The 15,310-nt window shown below is 61.2% G+C and overlaps 1 protein-coding gene across 1 annotated transcript; it reads left to right on the plus strand.

Annotated features, from left to right (window-relative positions):
• Positions 1–3,024: 3,024 nt before the first annotated feature.
• Positions 3,025–12,291, plus strand: LDBPK_190580 (hypothetical protein, conserved; the record flags this gene model as incomplete). Its single annotated transcript, XM_003860188.1, has 1 exon — positions 3,025–12,291. One exon carries the CDS (start codon positions 3,025–3,027, stop codon positions 12,289–12,291), a length of 9,267 nt encoding a protein of 3,088 aa, XP_003860236.1.
• Between the last annotated feature and the right edge of the window lie 3,019 nt (positions 12,292–15,310).

Raw genomic sequence — 15,310 nt, forward strand, 5'->3', positions numbered from 1 at the left:
TTCCCCCCCTTTTCCCCACATACACGCACACACAGACACACCAGTACCTGTGCTCGCCTCCCCTTTACCCCTTCCCGGCCTCCACCCGCTTTCTTTAGTGTCTCTCTCCCTCGCTTTTTTTTTTCGTCTGGCGCATCCAGCTGCTATGTGGCTGCATGATGTGGGTGCTGGGTGAAGTGACGGGGATGGAAAAAGCGCTCCTGTCCTTGTGCGCATGCTCCTGCTACACCTATGGCCCCACCTCCGCCGCCCGAAGGTCGCCTCGCAGTAACCGCATTCTTTCACATGTAATCCCTTCTCTCCCTCCTTTTATGCGTCGTGTGCTCCATGTGCACACCCTGTGTCTCTGCACCCCCCCCCCTCTTCCTCTTTCACAGCGAGAAACTGAAAAGGGTAGTAAGAGGAGGAGGGGAGGGGGGGCGGCGGAGGAGTCACGTGCGTGAGTGCAAGGATGGGTGGGGGCCGTGCCTCGGTGGCTCTGCGCCGACACAGTGTACCCTGTCCTTCTTTTTTGTCGTGTCTTCTGTTTTCTCTCTACCTCCCCCGCTGCATTCTCGCGCACCCGCCACTCGTTCACCGTCTCGGGCTTTTGCGTTGTGTGTTTGCCTGTTGGAAGTGTGAAAGCATGCATCATGGCAGGGCAGCGTTAAGGGAAGGGGGAAGGGATGGGAAATAGAGGAGGGGGGGGCTGCACAGCTGTGCAGCGGCGAAAGATGGGGAGCAGGGTGCCCCTTAAGGGGGGCCGCCATGGCACCTCACTCCCCTCCCCTCCTCACTCATCTCTGTTGTGATGCGTTTTGCCTTTACTTTTTTTCGTCAGTGTTCTTGTCCTTCACCTTTCCAAGACGTGGGTGGAGAGAAATCGTATCGCTCATCGGCGCGGTTTCACCTCACCCCTTTCCGTTCTGCGTTCTTGCATGCGCGTGCGTGCGCCTGGGTATAGATGATGAGGCGATGCCACGTAGCGACAAGATGAAAAAGCACGGTCGATGAGGCACAAACGCACATACAAACACACCGGCGTACAGAGGAAGGTCATATGGGTGAGAGGGAGACGAGAGGAAAGGGTAAGCAACTTATTTTCAGGCACTTCGCCGCAGTGGTAGTGTAAAAAAAAAAGGAAAAATGTTAACCAGTGCACTGCAGGAAAGACTATGAAGCAGACAGTTGTATCTGCGCCGTAGACGGAACCAAGGAAAAAGAAAGAAACACAAGGAACAGTGCGGCGAGCGGTGGCACGTGGCGCAGTGCATCTTTTCGTCCAGCAGCGGCGCATCCACAGAGGGACATGCCGCAACATGGACACGGAATGGCGATGCCTCGAGAGTGTGCGCGCGCCCGCTTTGCTGCGGCTGGTGGTACAGGGAGAGGGTGCCCCGACGAGCCGCAGCGTGCACCGCCTCTCGCTGCGCACTTTTTTTTTTCTTGCTCTCTTCCTGCGGTTTCGGACAGCGGGTAGCTGGACCAAGGGAAAAAGAGAGGCGAAGTCGAAAGGCGGCCGCGCTGACCCTTCCGCAGGAAGCGAAGGGGAGCACGTGCCTCTCTTGCGCCAACTCCTTTCTCCCATGTATGCCAGTACGCCCACCTACACGCACCCCAAACAACTTCTTCACCCCTCCTTCGACTCTCTCTATCTCCATCACCTCGATCCGAGCGTCTTGTGAGTCTGTCTGTGGGTATATCCGGTGTGGCGTAGCCCTTCTCCCGCTGCCCTCTATCGGCCCTCCCTCCTCACTGTACACGAGCACGTGATTTGCCACTCTTCTCCCTACCCCCTCCTCCTCCTCCTCCTTCGCTTTCCTCGATTCATCTCTAATTCATGCGCACGGGTGTGTCTCGTAGAAGGCACGCTATCAGGCCCCAGCCACCGACCTCGCGATACAGGCAGGCGAAACTTTCTCGTGCTCGCTCTCTTCCTCCACACTCCATTGCACTGTCGGGGCGTTGGAGGCCCTGAGAGCCATCAGAAAGAGCACAAGAGGAAATAGAGAGAAAAACATTTGCAGGCGCAGCACCGTAAAACAGACCCCTCTCCCCCCCACAGGAGAGGGACTTGGCGGTCCTGTGAGTGCGCCGTGGGTACAACTGCTTCGCGAGTACCCCCCCCCCGCCTCTCTCCCAGCACGGCGAGAGAGACACGCAAACGCAGCCTTAACGCCGTCGTGTGTGCGATCCAGAGAAACTGCGTTTCACTTGGAAATCTCAACCAACGCCCCATTGTGTTTATTTTTATACTTATTTCTGTGGTGGTGGCGGACCTTTTTTGGCGTGGCGGCTTCTCGGCCCGTCGCTTCCCTCCCTCCCTCTCCCCACCCGAGCGCAACGAGAGACATCGCCATTGTTTCCTTTTCTTCGTTTGGTACACGATACATCCCCGTACTCCACCGCGTCCGTGTTCACAGGCGCCTTGAGTAGCGTGCGTTCTTTTTTGTTTCTTGTCCCCTACGTCGCCACTGTGGACTTTGTCTGCCTTTCTTTTTAGGGGAGTGGGGCGCCTCATAGCCCTGCTAGCCGTCGTGTGGGTGTATGCGTATGTGCGTCAACACGCATCGCCCTCCCTATCCACATCGCCTTTCTCTCGCTTTCTCTAACACCGGCGACAACCCTCACGCGTTCGTCTTGACGGCCTATCTGCAGCGCACCTCCTTTCTTTTTTTTTTTTGCTATTTCTTCTCTGGTGTCTCCATTCGACTAGTCGCTGGTACTGCCGAGTACCCTCCTTGGTCTCCTCTCCGCGCCTTCCCTTGCACGCGACGCTTCCCCCTCTCCGTTGCACAACCACAGCGAAAAAGGAAAAAAGTGTCCTCTTAGGAGCGCCGACGCGACTAGCCCAAGTTTTCGTGGGGTGGTTAGTTGCATGTTTAGTTTCCCTTGCTCTCGATTCTTTGTCTTATAGAGCACCCATACAACTGCGCAAGCGTACTTGCCCGCCCTAGACGTTTCCCCAAGAGCAGGTTTCTCACACGCACACGTGCCGTCGACGCACTGGATCAACGCTGATTCCATCACGCCTCTCAAGTACAAATGCAGTTCTCCGACTCCATGTCGTCGAGCTCTTCAGCGGCCTCGCCCCCGCCGTCGCGGGGTGGTGGCTGCCCCGTGGCCGTGAACGCGTCGACCCCGCTTGCGAGCGCGGTTCGCGCGTTTCACGCCACGTACTCATCGGAGCTACGCGGCACATACGACGACGATGCCCAGCGTCTGTACGGTGAAAACAGCTCGCTTCGGATCCAACTGGCAGCGGGACTCAGCAGGGGTGGCAGCCCAGTCTCAGACGCCGCAGTAGGACACCACGGGGGCGAGAGAGCACATGACGGCGATCCTCGTATGCCCTCCACGCAGCAGGCGCCGCCATTCTTTGCCAAGGCGTCCGCTGCTCACTCTGCGGCTCAGAGCTTTCGGGGAGAGGACTCGGCAGCTGAGCGGGACGTGAGAGCGTTTCGCATGACTCCGTCGTCCTCTTCCTCCACTTTCTCTGCATCCTCCGCCTCTTCTCTGACCCCTGAACAGCCTGAAGGGAAGAGGCCAACGGTGAGCTCGATCGTAGGCAAGCGTCTGCAGCTGCGCCGCCGTTCGGCCTCCGAGACGCCGTTTGTGGCGTCGACAACGTCGCCACCCATGTCGTGCGCTCCGGCGGCGCGGCGAAGCGGCAGCTCTCAGTCCTCCTTGTCAGAATCCTCTGCGTCCGATGTGGTGTTTCATAGGCTTCCCTTGCCACACGCTACGCTAGCCGTCTCCTCGTCGAGTGCAGCGGCGCCACCCGCTGTGTCAGTGCCGCCGCCTGCGCACCATCACGACCCCTTGTGCGCTGGCATGACGGCGACCTCACCCAACATCACCGTACCCGCGGCATCGTTGCTGCATCGATCGGCCGTAGAAAAGTCGACGATGGCAGCCTCTGCCAGCACACTCACCGATACGGAGCGCACCTGCACCGCTGGGGCCAGCTTCGTCACCTCCTCCGCCAGTCCCATGACACCGAATCCCGCCGTCTCGTACACGCGCACATCGAAGTCACCAGCAGCGGTCTGGTCCGCCGCAGCGGCAGTCCTGCCAGCGTCGCAGCTCCCCACCAGCCCGTCCCCTGTGAGCAGTCTTCCAAGCGATCCGCTGCTGCCGCACATTCCGACGGCTGCTGCAGGGCACGCGAACGCCGTGTATTCAAGCTTCGAGGCGGCGTCGGGAGAAGAGGTGGACGAGCATGACCTGAACAGCAGCGCAGCGAGTCGAGCGGCCCAGGCGGCGCTGGACGCTGAGGAGCAGCTGCATGGTCACGAGGGCCCGTCAGACTCCTCCCCGGTGCTGACGGCCTTGACGGAGCATTCTTTTTCAGTCACCCCACTTCTGACACCGGTGCCGAAAAAAGCGTCTGCGTCACCACGGCCAATGCAAGTGCACGCATGTAAAGGTGAGATGGACACCAGCACGATTGTCTTCAACCTTGACGAGGGAAAGGACTGCGACGACAGCATGGCAGGCATGCTCGCCAGGAGCAGCGTCGACCTAGTGCACACTACCCCGTCTGAAAAGCGTCAGCTTCTGTCTCGAGAGGAGCGCAACGACTTGGATGGTGCTGTGGCTAATTCTTCCGACGATGCCGGGGCCGTTTCCCACATGGCCGGCTGGCGACGGCAGCCGCTACCCCCACCGACTCCGTCGACCGTCACAAAAAAGTCGCCGTCCTCGTCGTCCGCCATGCGGCGTGCTGTAGAGAGTGATGACACCACCAGCACCAGAAGCGGCGGCAGCCCCCCCTGCACTAACCTGACGGTGGAGCAGCGAAGCACCCCAGTCATGGCCCAGGGCGCCGCGACCGCTCTCGCGACGTCTGTCGACGCGGCGCAGGCTGTGGAGCACTACACCGCCTCGGCCCTCCCACCTGACCGCAGCAGTAGCAGTGGCATCGATAGCCTCGTGTTTATTTCGGGCAAGAACGCCGGCGATCCCGCTCACAAAACGCGCAGCCGCGCCGACGACACGCACGCGCTGTCGCTACAGCGCCAGAGGGCCATGGAATGCGGTGGCAGGCCGGAGGAGGCCGCTGTCGCTGAGCACGTCGGCTCCGCGATGATGCCGTCCACCATCGCGACGGAGGGTGGCGCTGTCAGGGTCAGGGGCAGTGGCAGCGAGGGCGTCGCAGCCGCGGCCTCCGTGCCTGGCCTCGAGCAGCACCCGCCTCACCATGCCGTTAAAACCCTGTCAACCTACCAGATGAATGACGAGACGAAGACACGCGCCGCCGACCCTGCGGTACTGACCACGGGAGGCGAAACGTCGGCGTCGCGTGCGAGTGCCGTTCTGATGCCTCCATCGCCGTCCCAGCCGCGCGCAGCTTCGATGCTGGATAACAGCTCTTTCTCCTCGCACTCTTGCGGAGACGCCACCGCCGCGGTGGCGGCGGCACTCGCAGGACAATCGGACCGCAGTCGCAGTGGCCAGGCGCTGCTGGCAGCAGAGCGCGACGCAGCGGCGCAACCGTCAAAGAGCGGTGTGGTGCGGCGGGCGTTGGTGATGCGATGCATGCAGGACTCCAGCACATCGTCATCGTTGTCCTCCTCCTCTTCGAGAAGCATCAGTGGCCACAGAAAGGAGCCGAGACAGGCCCTTGTCAACCCAGGCACGAGAACGGCAAGCGGCGAGCAGACCTCCGTCGAGAAGAAGGGGGGCAGCAACGATCGACCTGTATCGCCGTCCAGCTCGGCGCTGTGCGTCGACGCAATGTGCGCGAAGGACCCATCTGCTACACATGCGTGTGCTCTCCAGTACACGGAAGCTCTCGACGGCGCTGACGTTGGCGAGAACGAGGAGGCCGAAGAGACTGAGGAGGACGGGACACCACCCATCAAGTGGGACGGCGCGCAGGACCAGGAAAGCAACCCGCTTCTGCTGCAGGAGGCCGGCCGCTGGGATGCCGTGCTGGAAGAGATGGAGCTGGTGGATTGCACAGTTGTTTCGCGCGTGTATCAGCGACCCATGCCGCTCGGGCGCACCGCGTCCCACTCAGACGGTGAAGATGCGATGGAGAACATGGGCAGCGAGGAAGACGACGAACTTTGTCTTTTCAAGGTGGTCTCGCTGTTCCCCATCGCCGCGGACCACTCCGAGCGGTGGGAGCGACGCACTCGAGTGCAGAAGCGCTTGCTGGCTCTCGCGGAGGAGATGCGTGCCACGCAGCGCGCGCTCGACGAGGCGGGGTTGACTGCAGCTGAAGCGGAACTCGGGTCCTCAGCCTCCCAGCACGTCGGCGCCAGTGTGAAGGCAGCCACCAAAGGAGAAGAAAGGGCCGGTGATCGCAGAGACGATACAGGCGACGTGTTTGCCGAGCGAAGGCGGCGCACCACCTGCGCCGGTGTGTCGGAGGTGTACGTGGACTCGCGCTGCCGCCTCATAGCCCAGTTGGAGGCGGTGCCGTACATGGTACCGTTGCGGCATCTCGTCGCCGCTAGCTCTGGCACGGGACTTCGCGAGAACGAGGTCCTTGCTCTCATCCGCACTGTCGTTTGCAAAGCAGCCACAATGCACAACGCGGGATTTGTGCACGGCGCACTGCATGCCGGCAACGTACTTCTGTCCAGCTATGACGGTGACGCGGTACTGACGCAGCCATGCGGCCTGATGAGTCAGAGCTCCTGGCTGCCGACCGACTTGTCCGTCATCAGCGTGGCGCGCGCCAATGCCATGGCGCCATACCTTTCCGAGGTCTGGGGCGCGCGCCGGCTGCAGGTGGGCGGTGCCACGTCGACGCGACTCGGACCCCCACAGCGGCCGGACACCGCGGAGCTCATCACGTACCACAACTTGGCTGCCCTGGGCTGGCTCGACGACAGCGACGCGCGGAAAGCTGGGGGGTCTGCTGACAGGCGTGACAGTGCTGAGTTGTGCATGGCCGGTACTGCCTACACCCCCACCGCCGCCGACGACCTCCACGCCGTGGGCATGATCGCCTTCCTTATCTATGTCGGTGTCCCGCCGTTTCAAATGGCGTCCCTGTGGGCGGTGGTGGAGCGGCTCAGGGCGCTGGGCACTGCCTATGGGACTGCCATGCAGTCCTCCTCCTCTTCGTCTTCCGCGGCGGCCCGTCAGGAGGCGCGCCGTCTCGTGGAGGAGTTCTGCTTTGGGACTTGCCGACGCGGCGCCGGCGCAAACGACTGCCACAGACACGGTGACGAAGGCGCTTCTCCATCCTCAGGAGCACCGCTGCAGCGGCACGGCGTTGCGCGATTTCAACCCGACTTCGAGCAAGCTCTGCAGTCCTTTATCGTGGACTGCGTGGAGGCGTCTTGCAGCGCGGCAACGCTGGAACAGGAGAGCGGCACTCCATACCGGTCGGGTGCAGCGCCGCATGTCTACGCCAACGCGCAGGAGTTGCTCACTCGTCATCCCCTCTTCAGGCGCTTTGCCCTCCCGGCACACGCAGGCCAGGACGACGAGGAGGAGCACGAAAACGGTGGCGGCGCGCGGTCTTCGGGGGACAAGGAATCCGATCAGAGCGTTGATGATAAGATGCGCGATACGGTGCACCGAGTTGCCTACCCTGCCTTCTGCACGTGGGCTCGCGCCCGCGAGGACTGTGGCTCGGCGCCGCACCTGAGTCGGCTGCACAGCAATGCGCTCTTCACTGCTCGCTGCACTGCGCTGTGCGAGTGCGTTTCTGCCACCGTCTCGTCCCACGACGACGAGAGAAGTGAGTCCTGGAATGCCGCTCAGGACGGCGAGCCGTGGTCGTCGCTCTCGGTTATCAGTCCTCATGTGGCGGGAGCGCTACAGGCATGGCAATTTCCTTTTCTCTCCGCGGAGGCGGGCACCAGCTGCCTTAATGACCGCGAGACGGGCACGTGCACGTGCACGGTGGCTTCGGCTGAGGCGGCGGCGGCGATCCGGCGCAGGCAGTGGCGAAGCGACACTCATGCGGTAACGGACGCTGCCCGGCTCCGGTGCTTGCCCTCGCTGGTGCGACCGACCGCTTCAGCGGCGCCTACCGGGCGCGCTGCCGCCGGTGACGGAGACGATGGCGCTGATGGCGACGTTTCGGCCACCACCTTAGCGCAGCAAGAAGAGGATGTGCTGGAGGCGCAGCTATTCTCTGGCGAGCAGCGTCAGTTTGATGGCGACTTTGCACATCAGCCACATCTGCACGCGCTCACGTTGGCGGGGAAGCAGGAGAGCGCCTTCTCCTTAAGCCGCGACTTTGTTCTTTCACGTGTGCTGCCGGTCGCCGACACACTGGTTCTGCAGCACTTAACTGACTGCACGGTGACGGTGCTCGCGCCATTTCGCTACGTTGTGCTCGATGGGTTGCAGCGCTGCGAAGTTCGACTGGGCCCCTGCGAGTCGTGCGTGCTGCGCGACGTGCACGACTGCCCGCTCATCGCCGTCGCGGCGCTCCAGCTCTCCGGCAATAACGTCACCGAGACACACTTAAGCTGGAGCAGGCAGGGCAGTGGTCGTCCCCTGCTGAAGTGCAGCCGCGGCATCACCGCATCCCTCTACGGCCTGATGTATGAGGGCCTCGTTGAGGACTACTCGAGGGTGGGTCTCGCACTGGAGCACGCCGCCTGCTTTGTCGCCGCCGCCGACGTGAACAGCGACTCCGGTGAGGCCGATGGCGCGGTCACTTTTCGAGGCCCGGCGCCGGCGTGTCCGCGTGCTGTTGAGCTTCTGGCAACAACTGCGACCAGTGCGAGCCGAAGTCAGAGGGAGATGGGGCTATGCCTCGCCCCGGAGGCGCCGTATGACCTCGCGCTGCTCTTGAGCAACACCCGTTACGTGCACAGCGGCAGGCGTAGCGGCGGGCTGCAGAGCCCACGGATACCGTCTCCTGACGTGTTTCACTTCTTTGGCGAGTTAGCGGAGAAGGACGTTGTGGTGTGTGACGTGCGCGGCGACACTCGCAACGGCGACGCGCGGCCAGTGGTCTTTCTGGTTGGCGCGCTCGGCGACATTGTGATCGAGCGGTGCAGTCACTGCACGATCTTGGTTTCTGGGACGCCGAGCAACTTGCAGGCGTCCCAGTGCCACGACTGCCAGCTGATCTTTATGGCGCGCGAGTCGGTTGTGGAGGATTGTGCCCGCGTAGAGTGCGTGGCGCTCGTGACAGAGTACCTTTTAGTGCGGCAATGTGACGCGGTGCGGGTGCGGCCGCTCTTCCTCGACTGCCCTTTCAGCGATGAGGTGCTGCGGCGCGTGGTCGGCGGAAGCGTCGGCGGCGACGAGGAGGAAATAGTGGTCGGTGCGTATGAGGCTGGCAGGCTTGATGAGCTGAACGCGGTGCTGCGCGGCGTTGGGCAGGGGGTGCTCGTGGAAGCTTCCGAGAACGTGATTATCGAAGACATCGGCTACTACTATCATCGCAGCTGCCGCGCCGGTGATGGCGAGCGTGAAGATCAGGAGGGCGGCGCGGACGGTGACGGCTTCTCCGTGTTGTCGGTTGCGTATGCGAGCATGCAGAGCCCCACCGCAGCTGCGAGTTCCTCAGGCAATGCGTCGCGGTTCATGGCAGAGGCCGCGCAGTCGCTTGCGGAGCATCTCTCCCTGCCGTGCTACCTCGAGCCTCTCCAGCGCTACGGCGGCGGGGAAAGGGCTGCGGTCAGCCATGCGGGTCGACCCACCGTGTCCTTCCACGACCTGCTGAACTGCTCTGTGCTTCGCCTGCGTGGGTCTTTGTGTCCGCTGGAGTCGCAGGCATCGCCCACCTCCGGCGACTCCACGGTGGAGCTGGCGGATATCTGCGTGGAGCGGGTGCACGGCGGCGTCCTCTACGTGGAGGATGCCGTTCACACGCTGCGTCTGCGTCACTGCGTCGGCCCGCTGGACATCGTCGTCTGCGCTGCAGCGAGGGTGTTCATGGAAGCCTGCGTTGGTGTGCAGCTGCGCACGGCCTGTGTCGACTTCCGCGCCACCGACTGCGTCCACTGCCATGTGGCGCTTCACGTGAACAACCCGCCACAGTACCAGCGTTGCAGGAGCGTGCAGACCTCGGCGCTGAACATCACCGCGCGGGACTTCAGCGCACTGCTAAGCGCTGCCGGGGTAGACTTGGCAACAAACTTGTACGATGAGCCGCTGCTACTAACGGAGGAGTGGAAGCCGACTGTGGCGGCAGGGTCGTCGGGTGCGTTGTTGGAAGGACGCAGAGTGCATGCCTTACATGGTGGCTGCGTGGACACCCCTACGGGACCCCATAGCACCGCTGATATGTGTGCTGTGCTGCTCTCCTCGGTGCCCAGGGAGCAGCTGCATCCGCGACAGGGAGGGCCGCGTGACAGCAGGCTGCGTGTGCAGCCCGACCAAGTGCCGCGCATCATGGCCGTGCTGCGCCAGCCTGTGATGGTGGTGGCCCCGCTCCCAGGGCTGTGCGCCAGCCCGAATGAGACTCCGTTTCTGGAGGAGCTAGAGGCGCGCGTGCTGGTGTGGGCCAAACAGCCGCTCTCAGTATCGCGTGAGGAGGCCGTTGCCATTGCGCTGTACGCCTTGGCTGACTTGGCAGAAGTGTACGCGAGTGTCACGGAATGGGTCGAGGCGACGGACGCGGTGCAGCCCACTGAGGCACCTAAGCGGGTGGCTGCGTTCGGCGGCTCTCTGAATTCCGATGCCCCACCACACCTCCTGTCCACGCGTGCGCCTCCCTCGCTGCCTGCCACTTCCTCAGCATCCTCGACGGCAAGTAATGTTCCGGGACTGGCGTTGGACGCGGTTCAGCAGCGTCTGCCCCCCACCGAGCGAGTGCTGCTGCAGCAGGCGGAGCAGCCTCGCACCAAGGACGGCGAGTGTGCTGCCCAGGATGCGTCAGCGGCACCTTCGTCGTCGCCGTCGGCGGGCGACGCCAGCGGAGCGGGAATCCCAGCACCTGCAAAGCCGATGCTGGTCGAAGCCGGGGTTGTCGAGATAGGACCTGGCACGGAGGGCTTCGTGGAAGAGGTTGCCATTCACAGTGCACCAGCGCCGCCACTCTCGTTGCTGTTGACGTGCTACACGGACCCACCACCTGCGCCGAAGAACGACGGCGCTCAAACGTCACCGGCAGAGGGGCCTCATGCCGACCCAGTGGCGCTTCACCGACCGTCACAATCAGAAAGCTTGCCGATGCGCGCGCAGCACGGCAGACTCGCAGCTGCCGGATTACCAACGTTGCCGTGCACCGCGGCGAGCGCATTCGCCTCATCTGCGGCTGGGCTCGATGGCGCCGCCTCGGGGGTGGAAGACGACACCTCGGTGAACTCGAGCGTTGCCGCGCCGCCGCTGCCGCCGGGACCCGCCTACGCGCTCAACCCCACGAATGTCGGTGCCTCCTCCACGATGGACGTCTTCTACAACACACAGCGCGACGCCGCGTCAGTGGTCACCGGGACAGCAGGCCCGCTCATGGAGGAGGAGGGCGGCGCCTACTCGCTCACCGCCCGCACACTGGATGACGAAGGTGTGGGGTTCACCTCCGCCTCTCCCTGGCCCGATGGCATACGTTCGCCCGTCGTCACGGGCGGCCGCCGGGCCCTTAAGTGGGCCATGGGCAGCGGTGACAACCACGAGGGAGCGCGGAGTGGACGACAAGCTTCACCAGTGGCGGAGACCATTGATGTGCTGGGTGCCCAGGCGCAGGCCCAGTGGCCCTCGTCGTTGGAGAGGTCGCCGCATGTTATGGAATCGGAGGAGCGCAGCAGTCGCGACGGCGACGAGCTGCTGGTCGCCACCACCGCCGTCTGTACAAAGGAGCTACAGGAAGTTTTCCTGAAGGAAGAGGTCGAGCCACACTACGCGCGCAACGCCGCGCACTCTTCTTTGCGTACCTCGACGTCCTCGGTGGCCGAGTACCCGTGGCGCGGCGTGATGTCGCACGAGAACAGCGCAGAGTACGTCGCGGGCGGTAGTGACAACGGCACCGGCGAGTCGACGGTGCCACAGACCAACTTCCTCCACGTGTCGCAAGACTCGTCCGCGCGGCGGTTGGAGCTGAACTCCCAAGCTGCCATGGAGACCCTGGTGATGGCTATGGGCTCCGAGGAGGGTGGCAGCTTCTCCACGGTGCAAAGGGGCGTGCTGGAGCCGCCGGCAAGCGGGCGTGCCGTTGTGCCGAAGACGGAGCCTCTGGGAAGGATCTCGCCTGAAGTCATGGCGATGCACGAGGTCGATGCGAACGTAAAGGAGGTGCTACGACAAGTAGAGCAGGCACGCCAGCTCTTCGCGCGAAATCAGCGCTCGTGGGAATCGTCAGCGGGTGGCGGCTTGGAGGCCCGTGTGCGGGCGGCAGTGGCGAAGCTGACGGCCTTGAAGGCTGCGCATGCTGAGGCAGCCTAGTGTACCTGTGCGAAGGGCGACGAGAGACAGTGGAGCTCTTCGTTTTTTTTTTTTCGTGGCGGTGGCTTCTGAGAATCTCCTCTACACCTTCGTCTTCACTGCCGCCGCGCATGCCCCGCTGCGGAGCGGAAGGGGTAGCAGTTGACATCGAAAAAAAAAAGGAGGAGTTCTCACAAGGACCTCGAGGCAAGATGGGTGCCAATCTGATGCCAGTTGTGTGGGTCCGCACGGATGCATGCGTGCGTTGACGTGGCTTTGTGGCCGCCCTCAATATCCCCATCCCTCACTTTGGCGTTTCTTTCCTCAGCTGCAGGGTGTGGGAGCTGCGAAGAGGGGTCATGATACCCGCATCCCTTTATGCTATCCGTCGTTGCTAAGTTTTTCTTCTAGCGACTCCGTTGCGAGAGACAAGCACGGAGACGTGCATAAGCGCATACGCAGCATGGCACGGTGCTCCTGGTGGTGAGAGGTGTTTGACTACAGGTGTCATCCCCACCGCAGCCCACAGATGCTCGCGTTGATCCCTTCGCCTGCCGCTGTTGCGGGCGTCGTGGAGTGCTGACCCGTGCACCTCTCGCGATCAGGGACACCGAAAAGATCCTGCCGTGCCTTCATTTCTCTACCTGGCTCCGTTAGTCTGTGTTCGTGTGCTCTCCCGTTGTGTTTCCGCCGTCTCTTCTCACCCGCGCATGCATCGCGGCACACAAACGCACATTTATTTTTTGCATCTTCTCACGCCCGTCACGCGCACCGCACACGCCTTCATACCGCCGCTCCCCGACGCGCCCTTTTTGCGGTCATCTTCCTTTCTCACATACATTTCGCATGACATGCATCTTTGCACACGCACGTTTGGGATGGGCTGCGTGGATACATGTACCCAACTCGCGCGCGCGGCAGCATATCACCGTCACAGTAGAAGGGCCCAAGTAGAAGCGGCGCACTGGAAAATACGTTAGCCAACAGGAAGAATCGAAATAACAAAACATCAACAGAAAACAGAAAGCGACAACAGCATAGAACGCCGCCGCTAGCCACACACACACGCACACACACCTCCTATGTATCAGCAACACCTCTCGTGCGGCACAACGCAACAAAACACGCACACCCATTTCTCACGCAACCCGCTTTAGGAGCCGAGTTGCTCCATACGTACGTGGTTGCGTATTTCGCTCGTGCCGCGTGACGGGAACCTCTTTAAACTCTCCATTTCCTTTGGCCCAAGGACACCAACGCTTACACATTAAGTGCGCAGAGAGAGAGAGAGACAAAACCACATACACTCGCACCTACGCTGTGCGTGGCTGTCAAGTGTGCCTCTCGCCCGCCCCGTGCCTCCGTTGCTCTTGGGTGTCTTTGTCTTCGTCGTCTTCTGGATTTCTGTTTTCTTGCTGTTGTTCTTTCACTCCACGCCCGCCCACTTTTCCCGTGGGTCGACTTGTGCACGCATTTTTGTTTTCGGGCGGAGACCCGGAGGTCTTTGTGTGTGTGTGTGTGCCTGCGGGCGTTTCTGTCTGTGCAGGGTGCGCGTGGGCATATACGATCTGCTGACCCCCGCCCACCATACACACCTCTCCCGCTTTCCCTTTATCATTTCAAACCCCTCAAAAAGAACAACAAAAAGAGGGCGCTATCATTTCTGTCTTCTTGTTCCCTGTTCTCTGTTTTGCACGTGTCGCTTTTTTTTAGCGCGCATATGTGCGTGCTGAATCCCTGTCCCTTTTTGTGCTCTTGCTGTTCTTGTCGACGGTCCCTGGACCGTCTTCTAATTTACGCGCCTCTCCCTCTCCCCCGCGTTTCCGAAACGCTTCCTCCCTTTTTCAGTGTTCGCCCGATACGAAGGACTTTTTTCTCCTCCGCACTCCTCATTTCTCTTTCCCTGAGACGTGACTTCCTTTTTTTCCTTGTTGCTTCGCTCATTGTGCGCGCCTCATTTTCTTCCTTTCGCGTACCTTCGGCTTCTCTCTCTTGCTTTTCTTCCGTCTTCGCTTCTATTATCATTATTACTGTTCGTTCTTCTGTTTTTCTGGGGATTTCCACTCATTACCCCCTCGCACTCTTCTTTCTTTCGCTACGGCCCTCTCCCCTCTCCCCTAGCCTCACCCATACGGCCTCTCAAAAGACACACCGTCCTCTCTTCTTCTTCACTAACCGTCCTCTTCATTTTTTTTTTTCGTTCATCGCTTGCTCTCCTTTTTCACCTTTTGTCCCTCGCAATTTTCGTCCCTCTGCGATATTCTGCTCTGCTGTGCTTTTTTTTGTTTTCGCGCTGTTTATATGCACATATATCTTCCTTTCTTACCCCCACACCCCCTTTCCAAGGCGGTGCAGCCTTGGAGACGTGTGTAGAGAACGAAAACAAATAACTCTCCTGTCCCTCTCCCCCCCCCTTTCTCTCTGTCTCTGCCTGGTATTGTCCATCTCTCTCTCTCTCCCTCTCCCTCTCCCTCTCCCTCTCTACGAAATCCAGTCCTTTGATTGATGCCGGTGTTTGTCAAGAGAAATATACTTTCCTCTCGTTCCCCCCCCCCTTGAGCTCGCCTTGCCGCCGTGATTTCGTGACCCCTTTGTATTATTATTTCTTTATTGGGAGGCCCTCGCCGCGCCTCTCCCCTCCCCGCTGAAGCTGGCGGTGTGTTGACACTCGTATCTCGTCGTCCGGTTTTCGCTCTCCCTCCCTTCCCCCTTACGTGCTCCGCATTACATTTCGAAGGAGGGATCGGCGGTGCTCCTGTTGTTCGGCCTTGTGTGTGTGTCTTTCGTGTTTGATTTCTTCCTCTCTTCTTCGACCAGGAACGACTCCCACTCACTATCCCCACTACCACGCGTCCACCTTACTTCCCCACCCCTCCTTCTTTACCTCTGTCCTCGACGCATCATCATCGCCCAGCGTGACGCCGACAGACACCACGCCGCACGCAAAAAAAAACGCACACGTTACCTCCTTTCTACCCCTCTTTGGCCCACAACCGCGCACACAGCAAGGCCTCGAGCGGTCTTACGCGAGGCAGAGAGT

The sequence above is a fragment of the Leishmania donovani genome, chromosome 19, assembly GCF_000227135.1.
Source record: "Leishmania donovani BPK282A1 complete genome, chromosome 19".
Lineage (NCBI taxonomy): Eukaryota > Euglenozoa > Kinetoplastea > Trypanosomatida > Trypanosomatidae > Leishmania > Leishmania donovani.